This window comes from Manis javanica, chromosome 13 (genome assembly GCF_040802235.1).
Source record: "Manis javanica isolate MJ-LG chromosome 13, MJ_LKY, whole genome shotgun sequence".
Taxonomy (NCBI): Eukaryota; Metazoa; Chordata; class Mammalia; order Pholidota; family Manidae; genus Manis; species Manis javanica.
This window is the reverse complement of record NC_133168.1, coordinates 78391876-78415752: the sequence shown is the minus strand read 5'-3', so window position 1 is coordinate 78415752 and position 23877 is coordinate 78391876. Positions and strand designations below refer to the sequence as shown.

The 23877-nt window shown below is 45.6% G+C and overlaps 1 protein-coding gene across 7 annotated transcripts in view; it reads left to right on the top strand.

Moving 5' to 3' along the window:
• The first annotated feature begins 2116 nt into the window (after nucleotides 1-2116).
• The window catches only part of SFT2D1 (SFT2 domain containing 1), a 276058-nt gene continuing 254297 nt past the window's right edge, over nucleotides 2117-23877 (top strand). The window contains exons 1-8 of one of the 7 annotated variants that reach the window (XM_017671686.3): nucleotides 3612-3767; nucleotides 11807-11893; nucleotides 12406-12488; nucleotides 13631-13712; nucleotides 16065-16100; nucleotides 17476-17534; nucleotides 18888-18917; nucleotides 20349-20560. In XM_017671686.3, coding sequence (XP_017527175.2) covers nucleotides 3705-3767; nucleotides 11807-11893; nucleotides 12406-12488; nucleotides 13631-13712; nucleotides 16065-16100; nucleotides 17476-17534; nucleotides 18888-18917; nucleotides 20349-20388 — 480 coding nt within the window. In that variant the 5' untranslated portion in view covers nucleotides 3612-3704 and the 3' untranslated portion in view covers nucleotides 20389-20560. The other 6 variants (XM_073219875.1, XM_073219876.1, XR_012124342.1 and 3 more) reach the window with 6 other exon arrangements.

Genomic DNA, 23877 nt, shown 5'->3' with positions numbered 1-23877 from the left:
TTTGCCATCATGTGCCCAGAAGTGCTTAAGACAAGTAGAGAAAGAAAGTAAAAGGCCAGTGTTTAAATATTACTGGATCTACCCCAAACTTGAGATTTCTACACTCTTACAAGGTGTTTCCAACTGCTGTTTCACTTATCATTTCCTACCTGAATTTGCCACTGAACGTTTGACACCAACATTTTCTTCCAAGTACTATATCAAATCTTAGAGTTGGAAATAGGAAATTAAAGGTTTTATATTATTTTCCTTCAAAATGCCTAAAATGTTGCCATTGGGGAAAGGTTCCCATGCGCTTTCATGAGGCTCCTTTTCTGCTGCGGAACCCTCTGGGAACCAAGCCCCCTGCCACCAAGCCGGCTGTGTGATGGGCGGGGGCTGTGCCCGGGCCCTTGGGGGCAGAGCCCCGTCGGGGATGGGGTGTCCATTGGAGTTTGGGCGAGGCCTGGGCTTGCAGTGGAAGGGGCCTCCCCCCACAGCTCCCGGGGCCGCTTCCCGGCGGGGACACCCACCTCGCCGCCCCAGGGCTCTTCTTTGACCTGACCTTTGCTCACTCCCGCTTCCCTGCGGCCTGGTGAAGGAGAGGCCGGGAGAGGAGGGAGAGGCTGACTTCAGGTGCGGAGACCACTGAGCTCCCTTTGGCGGAGAAAAGGGGCCTGGGAGACGCCTCACCTCCGGGTACACGGCCGCCCTGCGCTTGGGAAGACCTTTGGCTCTGGAAGGCTACATGACCGAGAAGCAGGAGAGGGCAGGAGCAGGAATCTACTTGGTATTTTTCTAGATTTATGGGCAAGAGGTAAAGGCTCGCTTTATGTTTTCCTTGTTCTGTGTTCAGTAGTTCATGGGAACGGAAAGGGAGGCAGAGACAGAGAAATTATATGTGTCGAAACAACATGAATGATGATCACAAAACCCAGCCTTTGTTCAGCACCTGGCATGAGGGAGGCCCTATGTTTACCCATGCAGCCAATCCTTGTTATTTGCAGTAGTTACATTCCATGAAATTGCTGCAAACACTGATGAGCAAATACTGAAGCACCACCCGAGGGGAACAAAGGCTAGTTCCCGGCAGCCTGTGGCTACATTTTCCTCAACCTATTAATGCCTAAGTGAGCTTTATGTGTGCTTCCGTGCAGACATCTTATTTATACTGCTGCCTCACTAACACGGAGCTCACGGGCATCAGCACTCAGCCTGGACGAAGCTCCTCTAATGCATATTCTCTCCATCAGGCCCGTCATAGCCTGCTCACACTGAGGACACTAGACAGCACTGCAGCACAAGGCTTGGGGCCATTTTACACAGTGGAACCACCCACAGAAAGCACAGAAGTGTGAAAAATGTGGTACTGAGTAGACCTTGAACAGGTGCTGGTTTGTGGTGAGGGCTGGAGCAAGAAGGTAGTGCTCCCTTGTTCCATGCTGCATGCGGGGGACTAAAATTTGTCACTGTTCTGCACGTGTCCTTGAATGACCGTGAAAGTGCTTGCAAATATTAATTTTAGGGTCACAAATTAACATTGACAAGTAGGTGAATTTGGAACTACAGAGCCCATGAATAATGAAGACCCAACGTAGTATGCTTTTACTGAATCCCCATGGCAGCCCTGCAAGGCAGGAACCATCATCACAGTGCTCTTCGCCTAGGAGAAGGTCAGGCAGGCTAGGCTGCTCACCCAAACCCCAGTCACAAGACTGGAGAGTCAGGATTCCAACCCAGGCGGTCTAACTCCAGAGTCTAGACTCCTAATCACTTTATCATCTCCATACAGGTTATGCCTTCAATAAATGTGCAGTATTTTTCAGGAAACTGAGCTTGCTTCTTAGGGAAGAAGAAGAAAGGCCAAACCACATTCTTAAACCTTCAGTATTGTTTTCAAAGTAAACTTACACTCACGTACAGGCTGAAACAGAAGAACTGCCGTTTTTAAGTTAAAGATAGTTGGATGTCATTAATTTTACATGGTTCAACCTCATATATCCTTGAAAAGCTTTCTCCCCGTTCCTAGAGATATTTCATCTTTTTGCATATAGACAACTAGTTATACTTCAAAAAGGAAATCTTTAAAGAATGTATGTATGTACTCCTTTATTAAAAAGCATAGAAATTTATTATTTCAGCAGACTCTCATCATCTATTTTCTGAGCTTTTAAAAGACAAAAGGTTAAGATTGCATACTTTCATATAAATAGGCCAAATATTAGTATTTTCTGACCCTAAAATGCTGAGCATTGCCTTGTCTTATCAGAGCAAGTGCATGATCTACTTTTCTAGGGATCTTATAATATCTGTATTTATCTAATTGAGATTAGATAAAGTCTACACTAAAGACAGTAGGATGGACAATAGAAAAGTTGGGAGGGGGCCCACTTTTAATTATCAGATATTAGGACAGAACAGAGTGGGTGATGTAACAAAATAGTAATATATGTTTTCATTATAGTCTTACCAAACCAAAAAGCAAACATATGGTGACCTTAGAGTAGTATATTTATGGAAAGCTGCAAGATTCACCATAATTCATATTGCATAGGCAGCCCTAATTTTTAATCTTTCTTTAGCATGGTAGATAATAAAAGAAAAAAAAGCCACTTCCCCATTTGCTAGTTTTCATTCATCCAGCACGGCCAAGCAGCAGTGAACATTTGTTCAAAGGTTTGCTGGAAAGATGGGTTGGATTAGCGGGTCCTCTTATAAGTAGGGTCTCACTCTTTAAAATTCCTAGTTGGAAGATAAACTAAGTAAATAAATACCTCTCACAAGTAAAAAGGAGTCAGGCGGTCTCCTGCTATTTTTTAAGGTAATATGAAGTAGTCTACTCTCATTTACCCGTAGGCGTTTAGTTCTGATTAGACCAGGGAGGAGCCGACCAGTCCTGCACGCCTCAGTGCAGCAGCAAGGATGGGAGGGCACGGGGTGCCTGGCTTGTCCCTCGTTGGCCCTCCCCAGAGAGGCTGCTTTGAGAACTGCACCCTGCTGAAGAGATGACCAGTTTAGAACTGACATCCTCCCTGACAGTGTTCCCAAACTGGTCCCCAGGATGCTTCTCCTGGTGTCTGGCCTGAATCACGGCTCTGTGGCACTGGACATGGGGGCTGTGGTAATGGATCTTGGGGCTGCGATAGTGAGCCTTGGCCTGCAGTATGGGCCTGGGGCTGCAGTACTGGGCCTCGGAGCGGTGGTACTGGGCCTTGGGGCTGCAGTACTGGGTCTTGGTCTCTAGTGCTGGGCCTCGGGTCTGCAGTACTGGCCTCGGGGCTGCGGTACTGGGCCTTGGTCTGCAGTACTGGGTCTCGGGGCTGCGGTACTGGGCCTTGGTCTGCAGTACTGGCCTCGAGGCTGCGGGCCTGGTCGTGGGTCTCCAGCACCGAGGTCGTGTACACTCGGCATGACCTGCGTCCGTGGGTCTATCCACCCAACACGCAACTGCTGTTCGGCCGCGGTGTCGCGACTGCGGCTGATGGGAGCAGCGACTGCTGAAATCCTTGCAGTGGTGACCCGCAGGGGTTCCACGTCCCTGCGTGACCGCGTCCACTCAGCCGGTTGCGCGGCGCGGAGTCCGGCCGGCCCGGAGGCCCGCATGCGCATGCGCGCTGCGGGGACAGCTGCGCCTGCGCGCCCGACGCGGGAGACCCGGACTTCCGGTTGTTCTCAGGGCTTGAGTTCAGGGCTTCTGGTGGCGCCGCTGCGCCCCGGGGCAGGACATGGAGAAGCTGCGGCGGGTCCTGAGCGGCCAGGACGACGAGGAGCAGGGCCTGACCTCGCAGGTAGCGGGGACAGGCGGGGCGGGGGCTCTGGGCGTGCGGCGGGGTGTGCAGGCCGACCCCTCTTTCGGGCTGTGCAGCGCCCGGGTGTGCAGGCGCCTTGTCCCGCGAGCTGCTGTCGGCCGAGATCGTGGTTACGTTTCATCTGTTTGCCCCTGGAGGTGAACGAGGCCGTGTGTGTGTGTGTGTGTGTGTGTGTGTGTGTGTGTGTGTGTGTGTGTGTGAACTAGAGAGACTGAAAGAGTGGAACAGGTCCCCGAGAAGTGAAATAACGAAATAACACTGGATCAAAAGTTGTCTGTTACATCATTGAGCCCTGGTAACAAATTAAAAAAGTAGAAAACACCATTGTCTCTGCTTTCCCCTGAGGTTTGACAAGGGTTACTTCCTCTGGTTAAAAATAGGAGTGGAGCAGGGTCTGTTTTCTGTTTTTGTTGTTTGCATGCTGACAAATTCTTGTTGGCTTATCAGAGAAGTGAAACGTGTAAAATCTGATGGTGTTCGTGTTCCATAAAGGCCTTTGCATCTGTCCCTTTTCCTTTCCTAACTTCCTTCCTTGACTTGTTTATTCAGCACCTTTTAGGGGCAGGATTTTGGGCTAGTCTGTGAGGGTTCTTAGACTAAAAGGAAAGCTCTGCTTTCAATAACTCTGTAAGCAGTTTGGCAAATCATACTGGTAATACAGGAACCCATAAATAGTATGAGAAATGTCAGGCAGTAATGGCGTGCCCATTTCATTTATTGAGTCACTGTTTTGTATCCCACTTTATGCTGAGATCTGGCCTATACAATGCAGTTGCCACAGCCACATGTGGCTATTTAAACTTAAAATTAAATAAAATTTAAAATTCCTTTCTGAGTCACACCAGCTACATTTCAGATCCTCAGTAGGCACATCATGTGTTTGTGACTGCTGCAAACCATGGTGCATGAGTGTGACATTCCAATGCAGAAAGTTCTGTTGGACTGAGCCACTCTAAGACTTGAGGATGTGAAGGTGATGGAGCCACTTTTCTTGAACTGCAGGGAGAAAGTTTTGAGTTGTAATTGAAATTGGGGTGAATGAGTGGAGTGGACAGGTACTGTGAGTTCAGAGGAGGTGATCATTCATTCAACAAATATACTTAACAAATATTTTACACAGTTTGATACTGTTCAAGATGCTGGTGTTACAGCAATGACCAAAACAAAGACCTTCCCCACATGGAACTTATATTTTAATTGGGGGAAACAGTTAACAAACAAATAAGTATAAGGCATGTCTGCCAGTGATAAGTGCCGTGGTAAAAGTTAAGGCAGGTTGAGGAGGTTGAGAGTAACATATGTAGGATGGTCATGGAAGGCCCTCCTGTCGGGGACATGAGAGCATAAATCTGAGTAGCCAATGGGCTGTCTGCGCAGCATGCATGTAAAACTATCCCAGGCAGAGGTGACAGCAGTAGAGGGGCCCTGAGAACAGAGTGTTCAGCATATCCCAGGCCAGTACGGAAGCCACTGTGGATGGAGCAGAGAGAGTGAGTAAAGGGAAGGCTGTAAGTGGGACTCCAGGTCCTGAGGGGTCTCGTAGGCCCTTTATGGATACTCTTACTCTTTACTTAGGGTATTTACTGTTTTGTTTTCTGTCATTGCACTGCAGAGCTGTGGGCTTGAGCGGAGGGTTACTGACTTGGATGTTAAAGGGTCACTCTGGTTGGTCTGTGGAGAACAGATGTAGGGGCCAGGGGAGAGGCAGCCCCGGGACTGGTCAGGAGACTGGAACGATGATGGGCCAGAATCAGGGTGATGGAAGTGCTGTGCTGTAAAATACAAGGGGCCAGATTCCATCAACGGTTTGAATACCGAGACAGCAGGATGAGTCGTTGATGGACTGGATGTGCAGGAGCAGAAGCTATCAAGGATATGTCCGTGGTTTGGGACCGAGCAGCTGGAAAGATGGAGTTGCCATCAGCTGAGCTGTGGGTGGAGCAGGTTTAGGGAGGAAAATCACCCGGATGTTAAGTCTTGGATGCCAGGTAGCATTGAGTGGAGGTGGCAGGAAGGCGGTTGGACGTAGTACTCTAGAGTCTGTGAGAAGAAATACTGTGAGATAGATGAGATCACCAACGGATTGTGTGCAAGTAGGAAAGGGATAAGGGTCAAGGTTATCTGTGGACATTTCCCGAGTGTGGAGGTCAGGAGGTGGAGAGGAACGGCCACCTAGAAAGTGATGCCATAGAAAGTAAAGGGAGAGAGTTCCGAGGAGGGTGTATCAGACGCTATTGATAGGTCTTGGGACTTAAGAACTGAGAAGTTACCATTACATTTATCAATGGAGGCCACTGGTAACTTTGGAGAAGTGTTGGTGGCTAGATGGGGATGAAAGCCTGACTGAGGTGGGTCCAGAGAGCGTAGAAAAAGAGAAGGCGGCTGGGGAATAAAACAGCTTCTTCAATAACATGTTGTGAAAGCTGGGCGGCTTCCCCATTCATTCATGCGAGAGAATGAAACTGGATTTCTGTTTAACTCTGCACACAAAAGTAAACTCAAAATGGATAAAAAAGCTGAACGTAAGGCATGAAACCATAAAACTCTTAGAAGAAAACCTAGGCAAAAATCTCTTGAACATAAGCATGAGCAATTTTTTCCTGGACATATGTCCCAGGCAAGGGAAACAAAACCAAAAGCGAACAAGTGGGACTCCGTCAAACTCAAAAGCTTCTGTACAGCAAAGAACACCATCTGTAGAACAAAAAGGCATCGTACAGTATGGGAGAATATATTTGTCAACGATTTATCTGATAGCGGCTAACATCCAAAATATATAAAGAACTTATACACTTCAACACCAAAAAAAACCCGAATAACCCAATTTAAAAAATGGGTGGAGGACCTGAACATACATTTTTCCAAAGAAAAACAGATGGCCAATACAACATGAAGATGTTCCAAACGCTAATCATCAGGGAAATGCAAATCAAAACCACAGTGAGATACCATCTCTCCCCGTCAGAATGTCCACTATCCAAAAGACAAGAACTAACAAGTGTTGGTGAGGATGTGGAGAAAATTGAACCCTCCTACATTGTTGGTAGGCATGTAAATTGGTGCAGCCACTATGGAAAGCAGTGTGGAGGTTCCTCAAAAAACTAAAAATAGAAATACCATTTGACCCAGTAATTCCACTTCTAGGAATTTACCTGAAGAAAACAAAATCCCTGATTCAGAAAGATATATACACCCCCATATTTATCACCACATTATTTATATTAGCCAAAGTATGGAAGCAAGCAAAGTGTCCATCAGTAGATGAATGGATAAAGACAATGTGGTACATATACACCATGGAATATTATTCAACCATAAAAAAGAAATCCATTTGCAACAACATAGATGGATCTAGAGGGTTTTATGCTCAGTGAAATAAGTCAGGTGGGGAAAGACAAATACCATATGATTTCACTTATTTGTTTTACCATATAAAAGCAAAACAAAACAAAATGAACAAAGCAGCAGTAGACCCATAGACGCTGAGAAGTGACTTGTGGTTACCATGGGGGAGGAGTTGGGGTGGGTGGGTGGGGAGGGTGAGAGGAATAAAGGGGCACAAAAATCTCAATCATAATTTAGGTTGGTCATGGGGATGGTAGTACAACATGGGAAATATAGCTAATGATTCTGTAACCTCTTCCTATGTTGACAGATAGTAACCATAGTAGTTGGGATGAGGATTTAATAATGTGGATAGCTGTTGAACCACTGTGTTGTGTATTCCAAACCAATATAAGATTGTATACTGATACTTCAATAAAAAAAGAAAGAGGTGGAGACAGTGCGTATAGATACCTCAGTGACTCTGGTTATAGAGCAAAAATGTGAGCAGTAGCTGGAGGATGGAGCAAGATAAGGAAGATATTTTTTTAATTTTGAAAGGTGGGAAATAAGGAGTGGTTATGGCAGGGCCGTAAGGGCCGTGGAGGGAGAGGGACCCGGTGGGGGGTCTGCGGGTAGGTCTAGGGGTGACCAGTGTTGATGGAGGGTAGGGGGGAGCATTTGAAATTGAGATCCTAGAGATCATTGATGTTTTGATCTCTAGGATCTCAATTTCGGTGATTCAAAGATCACCGCAGATGTGGTTTTGGCGGTGGAGGCAAGGTGGGGAATCAGGGCCAGACCGCTGTGGGAGAGAAGGTCGGGGAGCCAGGAGTCTCAGAGCTTTGAAAGGACTGTTTCCTTCAGTGGTGAGACCAGCAGGAATGGAGGCTGGAGCAGAGAGATACAGTGAGCCCCACGCAGACCTTCCGAGAAGGAGGGGTGTGCCCATCCAGGTAGGCCCTGCAGGGTGGGAGCAGCAGCGTGCACAGTGCTGGCAGGGTCCTGAAAGCCAGTGTTTCTGGAGTCAAGGCAGCGACAGAACCAGCAGTGAAGAGGGCTATTTACTCAGCGCACCTCCTGTCCCAGTGGAACGGACTGTGTGGATGAGAAGATGGGCCCTACTTGAGAGAGTGTTGGGGAGACCAACTTACAGGTGGAGCAGGAGGTGGAGTGCGCAGAGAAGAGGGCAGGGTGTTGTGGGCTGGGCGGGAGTGTCCTGGGAGAGCCGCAGCACTCCTCAGGGGTCTCCACCGGACCAGAGGAGGAGGGCGCAGGGAGCTGGGCGAGGCAGTGCCTACTGGTGGGAAGCATCCTGCCATCTGGGGCTGCCGCATCCTCCCGCTCAGGTGGTCCGCAGGCCAGAGCTCTGGGGCCCCTCCTTATAAGGCATCTGGGAAGATGTTGAGGGAGAGACTGAGCCAGGTCTTAAAGTCATATCGTACGACTTCCTGAGCACTCCACTAGAACTGAGCCTCTGTTCGAGGCGCCCCAGACCACTGCACAGCCCGGCTTCTGCCCCCCTCGCCACCTCACCACCACCCTCCTCCAGGCTGCCGTGCTCCGTTGGCTTTCTCTTGCTCACCTGGCCTTCTGTTTCTGCCTGGGAACTTAGCGGTGGCACCAGATGGGATGTGCCTCATCTGGCTGCCTGGGCCTCGCTTGCACCGGCTCTTTCTAAGCCAGGGCCTGCGGGGTGACCCGCTGGTTCCTGGAATGTGAAGTCTGAAGTGTGAAGTGGACCTGGGAGGAGGTTTGGTGTAACTTGGGGTTGGGGGGGGCCTCTCTCCCTCTGAGGTTTGCTTTCCTCTGTTAGGTTTTCCAGCTAGTTTTTGAATCAGTCAAGTTCTAGGTCCAGACAGTGCTGTTTGTTTATTGCAGGAAAGAGGCACCTGAGAATGGGGGAGTCAACGCCTGCTCTTGGGGGTTTGCTTTGCTTTCTCTGCCTCTGATAGCAAAGAAGTAAAGTGCTTGGTGCCCACGTCCATGTGTTTCTTTTCTGAGATAACATTTAAAAAAGTCAATACAGTTGCTGGTTTTGTTGGGCTCGTTCCTGATTCTTGTACAAGGACGTAGCCCCCAAATGCTTACGGGGTCTGTAGGGTCAGTGTCCCTTTGTCTCCTCTGTGGAGAATGCACGCTAGGTGGTCTTGCATGGTGAAGCATTGTATAATTTTCCCCGTTAGGGTTAGGAAATCTGTGATTACTTCTGTATCCTGGACAGTTTGTAAGGCTTGACAATCATTTGCTTGTAAGTTGAATATTCCATATTTACAAATGGAAACAACTTAGACATTTCATTGTAAAGGTCATCGAATGGAAGATGGTAAAAAGGGGAGGATACCTTCCATCACACAAATAGCCACACTGAGAGAAAAATCAGCTGGCTGTGGAAAACCAGAATTGAACTTAAGAACTATGGGGAGATTTAAACTTGTAAAGTGAAATGGATGCTGCTCCTCTCTGCATGTCCTCCCACCGTCACGTACTCACGCTGGGCATTTAGAAGTCAGGCTTGCTTAGAACACTGTTGTCATTTCTTTATGAGCCAGTAGATCATTTCTTATGTAATATTCAGTCTTTGGGATTTATTCTGTTCCGTGTAGCTGAGATGTACTGGTCAGAAACAATGAAGTTTTGGTGTTTTTATAAGCAAGGTCATTCTTTTAGAATTGAGTGATCAGTTTTGCTAAAAACAGATGATATTGTTGGAAATAAAAATGTTTGCAAATTAAAGCAAATTTTAAAAAACATTTAAAATGTGTTAAGAAGTGGTATATATTACATTGACAGAATCTTTATTTAGTTATTTTTACTTTTCATGCTCCATAAGGATTCCCAAGTTACTCTATGAGGTAAGGAATGCATCAAAGGTATTTTGAGTTTTTGCATATAAAACTTCTATTTTTGCTTAACTGTTCTTGAAAATACATTAAAAGCATGTGTCCTATTTTTAAATATATGTCATAATAATATAGTTAGAAATTTAAATTCTTAATGTATATTTCTAGTTTCTGGAAATAGCTGTTGACACTCTTTCAGTCTTCCTGGGAAAGTCCGTGTTAATAGTGTATTTAGTAATCTAAGTGTGTCATCTTAGTCATTACTGAATGCTGGGTTATCGTACTGTATGAAGTATGCACTTCTAGCATGCACTATGTTTTCCCACATGAGTTGGTTAGAGTTTGCATGACATGGAAATGTAGTTGCTCTAGAATAAATTATCATTTCAAAAATATGTTTTTCTCAGAACCTCACCCCCCCTGCTTTGAGAGAAATCTTCTGCATCCGTGGATGTCTTGCTGCCCTTGTCTAGCCTGGATTAATACTTAGTCCATAGGCACACACCTGATCATCTGATCATCTACATTTGTCCTCTTACAGCACTAAACTATGTTTTCTACCTTTATCTTGCATCTACCTACCACTTCAGCATTTTATTAAAAATAAAAATAATAATAATAATAGGAGAAATGTGGGATCAACATATAAATCAAGTACAAAAATCAAACGAATATTCATATTTGACCTGATTGTTTATAGGTCATAATGCATGATCAAAACCGAAAGTTTCTGTGATGAATGCCCTTGTACTGTTCACCATGTAAGAATTTATTCACTATGTAAGAATTCGTTCACCATGTAAGAACTTGTTCGTTATGCTTCAGAAGATTGGAGACTGACGAGAATTAGGCTTGAGATGGATTAATGATTGTACATTGAGTGTTGACCCCCCTATACTGAATTTTATTGTTGTTAACAACCATTTGATCAATAAATATGAGAGATGCCCTCTCAAAAAAAAAAAAAGATGTTTTTAATAATGCTTGAGTAGATATCCAAGTCTTTCCTGAGTTGGTTTTAAATGAACTTTTTATAACCAAAGTTGTCAAATGTGCCTGACGGTGGCCCCCCTGGGGGCTGCCTGGATCCCAACATTAGGTGGGTGTACGTCACCCCAGTGACTCACACTGTAGCTTTCTTTTCACGCTGGAGACTCTGGAGATGCCCCCACTGCACCCACCGCCAGTGACCAGCTGCCTTGCGGTGCAGTGCAGAGGATGGGCCCCCGCTTCAAAGCAGGTCTGGTACTGAGGTTCGGCTTACCCCGCAGGCCCGAGCTGGACTCCACTCGAAAGCACGTTGGTTCCTCCCCTTCTCTCTCCAGCCTCCCTCCGCCCCTGCAAGGCTTCTCCTGAGAGTTTGTGTGTGAGAGCCCCCATCTCAGGCTCTGCCCTGGGGAGCCTCGCCGACTGGGTCTCAGAGACACTGAGAGGTGTGGGCAGCCCCGAGAGCCCAGGACCCAGCCAGAGCCTGCGTCCACAGTTTGCCTGTCTTGTTGCCTCTTTCCCGCATTTTAAAAACATCCAGTATTTGGAGTTCGTACGTTGCATCATTCCATCCACCTCAGTGTGTGTCTGCCATCCTTGCCTGGCAAGTGCTTTTCGAACCCTGAGCACAGTGCTGTTTCCACACCTGGCAGAGTTCACAGGGATTCCTTGAGACCAGCTGATCCCCGGACCCCATTCCTATTTCCCTTCCCAGCCATGGAATCTGAGTATCCCTAAATGACTACAATATGCAGAAGAAAACCAAGATCCATTGTAGAGGTTAAATGAAGCTCTGCCTTAATTTAGCATAATAAATCAGAGTGGAGTGGCGCCTGAAGAACATGTTCTGATTCCTTCCCTAAGGTCCTGGATGCCTCGTCCCTTAGTTTCAACACCAGGTTGAAGTGGTTCGCCATATGCTTCGTGAGCGGCATTTGCTTCTCTATCCTTGTGAGTTAAGGCTTTACTTTGCTTAATAATTTTGTGTCAGACTAATAATCCCAGTTAGTATCAACCAGCAGTCCTCTTTATCTGAATTGCTATGAGGCTTTTGATGGGGTAGGGAGCAATACAAAAATATGTAGAAATTGATAATATGGGGAGTTTTATGGATTGTTAAAATACTTTCAATGAAGACAAATCAATGTGTGTTAAGAGAGTCAGTAATTCAGATGTGTTAATTACTTTTAACCTGCCATCTAAGAAAAATATTTAAGTAGAGTGAGATTTACTCATGTATGCAGAAGGTTACATTGTGGCTTATTTATATATACTTCTGTGCAAATAGAAGATTCAAATTAGCAAATAACATTGAAAATTAATTTTTTTAGGCTATATAGAGACTACATACCAGTACATTTATACTTAAACTTTATAATATTTGTTATTACTATTGACACATTTATATTTTAAGTCATTACAATGGTAAACTTATTTTTAAAAACCATAATGTATTAATTCAGGGAACTGGATTGCTGTGGCTCCCTGGTGGTGTAAAGCTTTTTGCAGTATTTTATACCCTTGGAAATATTGCTGCATTAGCCAGGTATGTATAGAAGTTTGGCTTCTCAAAATGTTTAATTTACTATTGCTATCAAAATTCTCCCTCCTAATAAGCACTTTCCTAGTAGGATATATTTCTGTAACTCTATACAAATCATGAATTTAGCCACAGAATTTGTATTCAGTAAATACTAACTGACCCCTGTTGCGTGCCAGCTGCCATGATAGGCAGTGTTAATGGTGGGGTAGCCTGCATTAGCGGTGCACTTACTGTGTGCCAGGGACTGTTTTAAGGGTTTATGTCTCTTGACATAGCTGGGGTGATAGTGCTCTTAGAGAGAGGGCGAGTAGTCGATGTCCCGGTGAGGTGCTGGTAAAGAGACGAGGCAGGCTTTCCACCAGCCGGTGTGGGTCCTGGCTACCACTGTGCTCCAGGCCCTGATCTTTGGAAGGGCTCCGCTGGCCCAGTGGCTGGAAGGTCCACTACCAGTGGTGCTGAGCAGAGACGTTGGACGGGGTGCTGAGCCAGTGCCCCAGCAGCATTTGGATTGGGGTTTGAGATTCTCCTTGGGGGCTCTGTGGTGTAGCCGGGGGGGTGTGAATGTCTGTTGGGGTGGCTCTCAGATGCACACCCTGCATCTGTGTACACTTTGCTCTCAGAGGGACCTTCTGTCTCCTCAGGCATTTTTGGGATTGTCAGTTGTCTGCCTGAGCCAAGGCTGAGCTCCGTCGGGCTTCCTGGGCTCATCCTGTAATGCTTCTCACGCAGACTGCCTTCTGACTGAAGCCCAAGTTAGTAATTTCACGTCGTGTTGCTCTAGAGGCTTTCTGCTGACAGATTCCCAGGAGGTGGTCTCTCACTGTTTGCGTAGGTCATGTGCATGGGAGTCAGGAAGTGGCTGTGGCCACGTCGGCACAAATCGGGAACATTGCCTCGTCAGGGTGTTTCGACCGTTGTTTTTCCCTGTAGCTTTAAAATAATGCTATGCGTAATTTGTATAAAGGCATTTTCGTGTCATAGAAAGCTGGGAAGATTGAAGTCTCCTTTTAATATTCAGGAAAAATAAAACATTTATTGAGAGATTTTTATTAATAAACCAACATAGGATTTCTTTTCTTGAAAGCATTTGTTTTTATTTAGCCAGACAAACTGGTAGACCATCTTTTCTTTCTCGTTTCAAACAGTACGTGCTTTCTAATGGGCCCCATGAAGCAACTGAAGAAAATGTTTGAAACAACAAGATTGCTTGCAACAATTATTATGCTTGTAAGTAAATAAAAATTAAAAAAAACTTTCATTGAAGTATTTTTTCATTATTACTTTACAGATAATTGCCTGCTTTTCTGTATGTGCCGTTGTTAGTTATATTTATCTTGTTGAATCATATCCTTACAGCTGTGGGTTTAAGGGTTTGGGGTAGACAGCATTACCTAAGTGACTGGGGAAATCCTGCATGGATCTGACCTGTGGCTTGGGTATTCAAGTGAAAATTAGAGCTGATGTGTCTCATTTTCCAGCTGGTGGAGCCTCCCTAGCAGACTGCTGGATGCGCCCTGTGGAGGGCAGGGCTGGGCACCAGTCCCTCGGGAGTCTGTTTGTGTCTTCTCGCAATTGGCTGAGGTAGCCTGTCACTTGGCTTCTGGCCCGTTGGACTGTTTGTACTTCCGGCAGTTTGGCTTCTATTAGGTTGCCGTGAAGTGTTCAGCTTATCGTTTGGTGGGTTTGCACACGGCCGTCCGGCTGTCACTCCTAAATTCAGTGTTCTCCTCCTCTGAGCAGGGGTAGAGGTACGCTTGCAGTTAGAACAGTTTTCATTGTCTGCATTTGGGTTCTCTGTTCCCGCCACCTGTCGTTTAGGTGTTTTGGGAGGAGGAACCCAGGTCCTATCCACCATGCCTCTGCTTCCTGACTTGCTAGCTCCAAGTCCCCTTCTGCCTTCTGACTGAAGCCCAAGTTAGTAATTTCACGTCGTGTTGCTCTAGAGGCTTTCTGCTGACAGATTCCCAGGAGGTGGTCTCTCACTGTTTGCGTAGGTCATGTGCATGGGAGTCAGGAAGTGGCTGTGGCCACGTCGGCACAAATCGGGAACATTGCCTCGTCAGGGTGTTTCGACCGTTGTTTTTCCCTGTAGCTTTAAAATAATGCTATGCGTAATTTGTATAAAGGCATTTTCGTGTCATAGAAAGCTGGGAAGATTGAAGTCTCCTTTTAATATTCAGGAAAAATAAAACATTTATTGAGAGATTTTTATTAATAAACCAACATAGGATTTCTTTTCTTGAAAGCATTTGTTTTTATTTAGCCAGACAAACTGGTAGACCATCTTTTCTTGGTCTGCAGATTTCTTTCTTCTTAAAGCTTGTTGTTGAATTTGCATATCAGAATTAGTGCATTGGTCTTTTTAACCATTAATTAGCTTTCAAACACAGCTAATCTTGGTAGATTTATAAGTAAGGAAATGTTTTCAACTGTGATGTGTGTCTCCTCCCACCTCTGTACCAGAGGAAAAACTCTCTTTTCAGCCTAATTTTTAATTTATATCTTTACTCAACTTCCTCATATTTTATTGCCATTTTTCTAATTTTTCCAGTTGTTTTGAATTTCCTAAGTTAGCTTGTATAATAACATACATATTAACATGTACCTCTGTCTAGGTTACTGAGAAATTATCTTATGCTGTTAGACTAGGAGAAGTTTGTATTCCATGAAGATTTTATATAAATAGGTTCCAGGATATCCTAAATGGAACCTATCTTAGTAATGTACTCTGCCTTATGCAAACAAGCATAAAGTTAAGAGACTGTTCAAACATTTAGAAATATATTGCCCCAAATCAACTATCAGTTATTTATATGATTTAACTTTGGCAGTTACTTGAGTCATAATGTTTCCAGTTGAAGGCTTTGTGTCTGATTTGTTGCTGACCTAAGATGATGCCTAATAATGATGGTAAAGAAATACTGCCACTTAGCACCTTCTGAGTGCCAGCCCTTGACCCAGCCACATTACAGGCAGATTCTGAGTTGATCACCGCAACAGCCCTTGAGGGCAGGTGGGTAGATTCTTTCCTCGTTTTAAAGAGAAGACAACTGAGGTCTAGACCAGTTAACTAACTTACCCAAGCACGCTTGGCTGGTAGGCCTTAGAGCTGGGATCTTACCTGTATCCCTGTACCCCCAAACGTTGTCACCCTCTGTGCGTTGTTCACCTCCTGCGTCCTTGGGGGACACAGAGAGGTGGCGTGATGTTTAAGTCAAGTCAAATGAAACTTGCTGTGTGTGAGCAGCTGCACTAATGCAGTATCGGTGGCCTTCTGTTCATGAATACGACCATAGCACTCCCAGAACAGCCGCCGTGGCTAGATTGTTCTCCAGGCTTCCTGGTGACTTGATCAGCAGGTCACCTACTAGGTGCCTCCAGTTGGCTAAGGACTAGCTCAGTTCTGTACTTCAAAGTAAAATAATACAGAACAGGGAAGACTCGAGTCAGCAGTTCAGCTGTCCCGTTAACTTTGTTCTGTAGTGTATTAGCCATTCAGATGAATGCAGATTAGTTGATGCATTTTTATTAAGCTTTTGAAAGGACTCAAATCTGCAATTTTTCTTTCCCTCCCTGTAGATGTGTTTCCTGTGTACCCTGTGTGCTGCTTTTTGGGTAAGTTACATCAGCCATGCCTGCCTTTTAGCCGTGTGGCCCCTTGTTGGGGAGAGTGCCCACCATCATCTCAAAGGAGATCAAAGTCTGGCTTCTTAAAGCCCACCAAAGACTGGGGCCCCTAAAATTGTGTATAGTGACATGAAGTTAGTGGCCAGACTTCTGATCAGTTCTGCCACTGAAACAGACAGAGGTGCGTTGTGCTTGCGTTCAGGTCAAGCCGGCTCCTGTGGCCCCCCCCCCGGCCTCGGAGCGGCTCTTGCAGAGGGTCTGCATTCCCGGCCGCTGTGCGGAGCAGGCAGGCTGCTGGGGCCCCTGGCAGGGAGGATGTTCCCGAGGAGGGAGTACTTTATGAGGAACAAGGTGCGGGACCTAAAGAGGAGAAAGGGCCAGAAAGCAACCGGAACAAAGTAACTGAAGAGACAGAAGATCCCAGATGAACCTTACCCCTCTGACTGATGAGGTGAACGGCCCTCTGGCCTCTAGGGAGGTTACAGGCCTCAATCCAGTTTTCTTATTGATACTCCTGATTTTTCATTACAGTGAGTTGTTTTTCCCTGTCTACTTCCCAAAAAGGGTTTGAGGTGGTTCTTAAGCTATCAAGAAAATTACACATTTTAAAGAAGAAAGGATAGTATATAATGTGTTTCAAAAATGTTCTATAAAAAAAGTTTTGATTTTCTTTTTTCATGATATAGGACTGAACTTATATGTGTGAAAATTCATTCACACCTCATCCCCAATGCTAACTTGGAAGAATATTCTAAAACAATTTTTGCGTATCCCTGTGGAACATGCATCTTTGGTTTTGGAGTGGTCTAGCAGCCTGTTTATAAGCAGTAGAGTAAAAATAAAGAAGTAAATAAAAATGGACAAGGAATTCTAAAAATAGATCACATTAAAACAACCATGGAAACTTTATTTTGCTTTATTCTGGAAATCACAGTAAAATACAGTTCTTCTTCCAAAAATAACTTAAGGAACAAGTGAGTGGTAAAACAGGTAAATTCCACATAGGATACACATCTAGTAACTAAGTGGGGTTTCAAATGTTGGTTTGGGGCAAGTTAACATTGATCTCAGGGCTAACATTAAAGAGCTTTACTGTGTTCAGCCCGTGCAGTTTCCCCAGTCACAGGTATTTAATGCCATATGTTTAGCAGTAATTAAACTAATGGATACAGGTAATTTTATAAAGGAAATGTAGTTTATGGGTATTTAAATTCAGATCTACTGAATCTTGGTCATACTCAAAAATAATAAAATAAATGGACTATCACCTACTTTTTGAAGGGGAGGAATTTAATTTGGTTGTGAAAAATACTTTATATTTTTATACTTCTTAACTCATTATTTCTGTTTTTCCTGTTGTTAGTGGCATAAGAAGGGACTGGCATTATTATTCTGCATATTGCAGTTCTTGTCAATGACCTGGTAAGTCTTACACTCATTAGGTTAAAATTTCCCTAAGCAGTGATCAGCATTTTACTCTGAACCAATAAGCCTAGGAAAGGCATTACACTCGGGGTTAAAGTATGTGCTGTGGAGCAGACGGACCCCCTGAGAGGTCTGATGAGTGTCCTGTGGGACTTCAAACAGGGCTCTGTTTTAGTCTGTTATAAAATAACAGACTTAAAACAACCTTGGGGAGGGCTATTGGCGGGGGGTCACATCAGGAGTAGGGTGGGGTGGGATGCAATGCTAATAGATGTACTATGATGGCTTTGCTTCTTGTCTGATACGTGAAAGAAAGATAGATGGTAAGAAATGTAGGTGATGCCCTATGAATCCATACAGGCAAGGCCATGGTCACAGGGTGAGCCCCAGGGAACATGGCTTACTGCTCTTCATGTGCCATGGTGCTGACAGCTACAGTAGAATTTGTCCTTATCTGGGGGGTCCTGTAAATCTGGGGCTGCCCTCTGATAGTGACGAAGTGGTCCATGGTGTTCCTGGGTCTCCTGGCCAGTTTCCTCCCCTCTTTCCAAATACTCAGTCACACCAGTTCTTCCTGACCAGACTCCCCTGTTCTGAAGCCTTTATGTCTTGGACTATAACCAGTCCGGCTGCATAAATGGTCTGGGGAATGTGTGATTGAGTCGAAGGCACCCCTCAGTTCTTCCCTCTTACACCAGGAAGGTGTTTTTCACATATAAAACAGAGCTAAGTCTTGTTTCACCTTCTGGTAGCAAAGCCCTCCCTGATTTTGCTGTTTAAGTCCCTCCTTTGTGATGTTCCCCAGCCTGAGATCCGTCTCTGTCGGGACTCCTTCCTCCCCATGGTAAATGAAACAGCAGATGGTGAAGGCTGGTCTCAGCATGTTACAAAGGAGCCATAGGATGACGTTTTTCTCTTTTTCAGAGAAATGGGAGACAAGTTCAGTTGAATCCCTTGGTTGTTCTCTGTAACATGTTGCTTTTTATTGCATAATCTGTGATTAATGATTGGTTTATTCTCTAAAGGAGAATGCAGTTTATTCTCAATTATTTTATAGTTCTTTAACAATTTAAAATGGGTAACCTTATTTTATAACAGACACAAACTTTAGCAGGTGTGAGAATCACTTAGTTTGTCAGAATGCAGTTTCTTATTTGGGAGGTCTGGGGTGAGCCCCATAATTGGGAGTTTAAACAGTTTAGCTCCAGGGGGATGCTCTTCAGCTGGCCTGGGGTCAGACTTGAGGATCCCTGCATCCCTGCAGTGTGGTGCTTTATGTTCATGGTGTCGGCTTGTGGTATAAAGAAGAATGTTAGATCACGTTCCAACCTCCTCGAATTTTTCTTGCAGGTATAGCCTGTCATACATCCCGTATGCAAGGTGAGCTTGTTGGAATTTCATCTTGGTTTCTGGTCCTCTAATTTATACAAATACATGAATTTTAGTAATTGTTACACTGCAGTATTTTTCGAAAGGCTGTTTTTTGTTGACTTTGATTTTCTTCCCAAAAGGAAATTATTTTTAAAGTACTATTAAAATAATAATTAAGAGGAATAGAAGGTTGCCATGCGAATGAAACCATTTTAAACATGTGTGATGGGTAGGTTGGAAATTTACTCTCACTTTTACCACCTGAACATTTGCAATTAGGAAATTTTTTTGTCAAGAGATTCCAGGTCCTTCCATGACTGCAGATATTCAGTAAATAGAATGTAGAGACGCCAGTAAAGCAAATTCTACTATTTTTAGAAAAAGGAAGTTAGTGAATTTTAAGCCCATGGAAACATATTTATTCTTTGTCGAGAAGTGACTGCCATTTTCTTACATTTTTCAGAGAAATGTGCTTAGTTATGGTGAGAAAAACAAAAACTAATTATAATCTTGAATCTGATCAGAAAAAGATTGTTTTGAGGTACAGCTTTGCTGCTTTGTGAAACTTGGGAATGCAGGTTGTATATGAAAACCAGCAAAATTAAGCCTAATATGAACATTGGAAGAAATTGGTAGAAATTCTGTTTGTATTCAGTTTCAAATGGATGATTTCTTTTTGATGAGTAGCTATAAGGAGAAAAAGCACACCAGGGTCAGTGGCAGGTGGGCAGGCCGTGAAACGGGGCACTGGAGGTGATCTGCCAGTCCTTAGGATGTGTGCTGCAAGGTCTCCTGCTGTCTCTCAAGGGGAGGAGGCCACCTACAAGTGAGCTCGTGGCTGTGGCAAGGTTTCTGGAAAGTGACCACTCCCTCCCCTAGAAGTTTAGGGTCCAGCACTTGAGAGTAACTATAGAATATGTCTGTACGTTCCCAGTTTATTGGTACATGCTTTTAACAGTTCATATAAAAATAATTTTAAAGGCATAAAATTGTTAATAGTTAAGTGTTTTGGGGAAAAAATATGAAAGGCTAATGAAGTTTGTCACATGAATCATTTTGAATTTCTAGGGTACAGTCATAAATATTTTGCTTTTCAAAATCCAGGGTCTTTACTTCTTTTTAGAAATTAGTTCTTTTGTTAGGTTATTTTTGGTATTAAATTTTATTTCTTCATATTAAGATTAGCATGTGTGCTGTAAAGATTTCCTAGAATAAATACCATTTCAGAAATATAAAAGTTGTTTCCAAGTATTGTAATTGATTTCAAGTGATAGGCAAAGAGTTCTGGTTCATCAGGAGATGTGTCGGGTGGTCCCTGAGTTCGGATATGGAGAGGCGGTTATGCATTTTTGTCTTGGCAAGAATGTTTTCTGCAGGTTTGCTCTTGAGGCAGATTATTATATTGTTTTTTTCTTCTCCTATTTTTTTTTCCCTCACTAGGGATGCCGTAATTAAATGCTGTTCTTCTCTCCTAAATTGAAAATCAGAAACTCTTTGAAAAGGGCCTTTGAAAGTTGATGTCTGTGTTTGGTGAAGGATGCCTTTCCTGTGTAATAATCACTCCACAAACAATACTGTGACAATTCAAGCCCATTTTGTAAACTGGCAAAAACTATACGCTTGATTAAACTGTTAAATTCTGTAACGTTAAATTCATTATGTGTCATTAATATGCTCTTCTAAAGGTAAGGTGATTCTAATCATTGTCAATTATAAATAATTTTTAGCCAGTTTTTTAAATCTTTTCTAAACAGCATTTGAGATGTGAATATTTAAGGACAAACCTACGCTGCAAGATGTATTAAGCTTTTATGGCTTTTTAAAAATTTCTACGTTTTTTAAATATAATCTTTAAGAAAAATGTGAAGGTTTTAACTTTAAGCTGAAATTGCTTATTATATATAGTGAAAATAATATATAAAGCTTTACAGTTTTGAAATAAACCCACATTTGGAAAACTGACATTTTGTGGATCAAATTTTTAATGTTTTAAGTGGGTGATATACATTGATTCAGTTCAATAAAATTTAGTTCAGGGACTATGCAATTTGTAGAAAAATGAGTAAGACACATCTCTGTTCTAATAATGCTACTGAGTATAAATTAGTAAGAGATGATAGGACTGTAAGGATGGAAGCATTTATGAGCGTGTTGTTTGGGGTGCAGACCTGAACAGAGAGTGCCAGGAGGCCCAGGAGGAAGATGGAAAGTAGGGGGCTGGTTGGTGAGGCAAACCGGGCCGAGGCAGCAGCAGAGGGAAGGGTGGGAAGGAGGTGCCTGGCGGCGCCCCCAGGGAAGGCCTGCTCTGTGGGCTGGGCAGAGCAGGAGATGGGGCCCTGTCCCCTAGCCCCTGCTAGCAGCCCCCACCCGACTGGGTGATTCTAGTTGCTTCAGATGCCAGCGCAGGCCAGCTCCCTGCCCACCTGCTGTGGAGTGCACGACCCTGGGGCAGGGTAACGGAAGGCCCTTAGTGTGAACCTGGTGACCTCGTCGTGGGCAGAGCGCTCCAGCGGGCTGGTGTCTGGCGGAAAGGCTGCAGGAGCGGAGGTTTGACCAGAACGGCACATATGAGGGTGCTGGTGGTGCGGAAGTGGGGTGGGGAGCTGCCAGGGCCGGGCCGCATTCCGAGGTGCTAGATGTGAGTGGCCACTTGCCTGGGTGCTGCACCCACACCGGGGGCCGGTGACTGGGACACCCTCGCCCTACAGAGGCCCCAGTCATGAGGGTTCCAGGGTCACAGGATTTCAGGGGAGTGTGGGGGCCACTGGCCTCACTGCTGGCAGAGGCCATGTATACAGAGTGGTGGGAGTAGTTGGGGGGGCCTGCAGGACAAGGAGCAAGGCCTGTGCAGAGTGCTGTGGAGGGAGTGGGCGTGTGGACAGCTTCAAGGGCTGGCCTTTGCCCCTGGCACGAGGACCCATCCACCTGCTTTTCCTCTCATATGCTGCATGGCACCCCACCTGCCTGTCTCCCGCTAGCCCTGTGGCTGCTCTGCCCCTGCCTGGGCTCGCATCTGGGCTGGCCCACTCGGCCTCCCCAAAAGGAATTTGTGCCAGGGTTCACAGTGGGGGTCCACAGATAAGCTATGGGGGTGTCATGACCTCCCCACATCACATGCAAAAGTTAGTGTTTCTGTTCCATTGCTATTGCCAGCTCCTCAAAGGATTCCCACATGTTATATAATCTATTGGCATAAACCACTGAGGGCCCTGGGTTAAGGCCAGTGGCAGCCGTTGCGGGGGACCTGAAGCTGGTGTAGGTGACCCTCACTATGATCGCCACTGCCATTGGAGGTAAGCCTGCCTTTGGGGTGCAGGCAGCTCCATCACCATCTAGCTCTGCATGCTTGGGCAAGGTGCTTCCCTCAAGAAAAAGTTTAAAAGTGAGGTCCTACTGGCATTTGCCTGCTAGGATGGCTGGGAGTGGTGAATGAGCAGTGCCTGGCATGCAGCACCATAGACAGATGCTACGGGCATCTGAAAAGTGCTTTACATGCATCTCTGCGAGACTTAGGGACATAAACTTGTACCTGGGTGCTCCCTGGGAATCTCAGGAATGCAGGAGGGGCATGTCCTCTGCGCCCCAGATGAAGCGTGGCCAGATGCACAGTCTGATCGTGTCAAGCTAGGCCGCGTGGGGGCTGTGGCACAGCCTGCCTCCAGCACGGACTGGTGGGAAGGACGCCGACGGCTGCCGGTGCTGGTGACAGCAGTGACGACGGGGTTTGGGGGTATTGGGGGCAGGTGTCGTGGCACGACCTGGAGCTGGAGGAAATGCCACCTCTGTGACACTGACCACAGGAAACCGATGGGGATCTTGAAGAGGGGCCAGCACCAGAGGATGGGGAAAAGGCAAGGAAGCCCCCTGCCCTCACTGGCAGACTTCATCCCCAAGACTGGCATGCCCCAAGGAAATGCGCGCTTTGTTTCTGTCTTTAAATGGTAATCAAACCATCTCTTGAAGGATAAACTAGCAGTGAGAGTGTGTGCACTGCGCTCCCCTGAGCTGCTCTGAAGCTGGAACTGCACCTGCAGTGCCGGCTGGAAGCCCTGAGTGCGCAGTGGGGGCTCCTCCACCTCCCCCTTGCTCCCTGGTGCGCCCGGCCAGGGCCACGTGGCTTTGGGAACTGTCTTTTGCTCTCTAGTGAATTACTTAAGGAACAACTTAATGCCCACACCTTCTCTTGGGAGGTGTTCAGCGTCTGCATTTGATGTGTAATGCAATGAATCGAGGTGAGCAGGACCGTTCTCCCTGGGAAGCTCAATCACCACGGGCTGCTGGGTGCGTTTGGCACATTCACTGCGGCAGTGCCACCCCCAGGCGCCTCTGGACCCCTGTGGGTTTCTGTCGCCAGCGTCATTGTCCTTCATTCTGCAGTGATTGGAGCTGTGTTACAACTCGTGCTGCCTAACTTCACTCTCCGGTTAGTGTCCTGTGGGCGTTTGTAAGTGACCGCTCAGCCCAGAGCCCGCACACGTAATCAGGAGACCACAGCTGCTGCTCCCTGCCCTGCAGAGGTTGTAAGTACCTACTGTAGCTAAAAACCTGAGCTTTGCAAGAAAGAGGCATAGTATACACTTAAGCTACATCATTTTTAATGGTAGAGCTTATGACTTCTCCATGCGTGATTTCATGTTCTTACCTGAGCCACTTTTCCCCAGGCTGTTACACGAGAGAGCCAAGTATTAAGATTTGCTCTCCAGGTGGCAAGAGGGCACACCCACTGGCCATGTCGGTGCACAGGGCTCCTGCTGCAGCACAGCCAGCAATGTAGCCGTTCTCAGAGTGCAGCCCAGGGCTGTGTCTGTGGCTCCCAGAGATCTTGTCAGGGCTCCCTGGCTGTGCCTTTCACTCCCACCACCGTGGGCTCACCATGGAGGTACATGGCTACAGGTGTGTGATTGTACAAGAACCAAGCAGAGCCCACCACTCACATCTGACTTGTTTTATAAAATATTATTTTTCACAA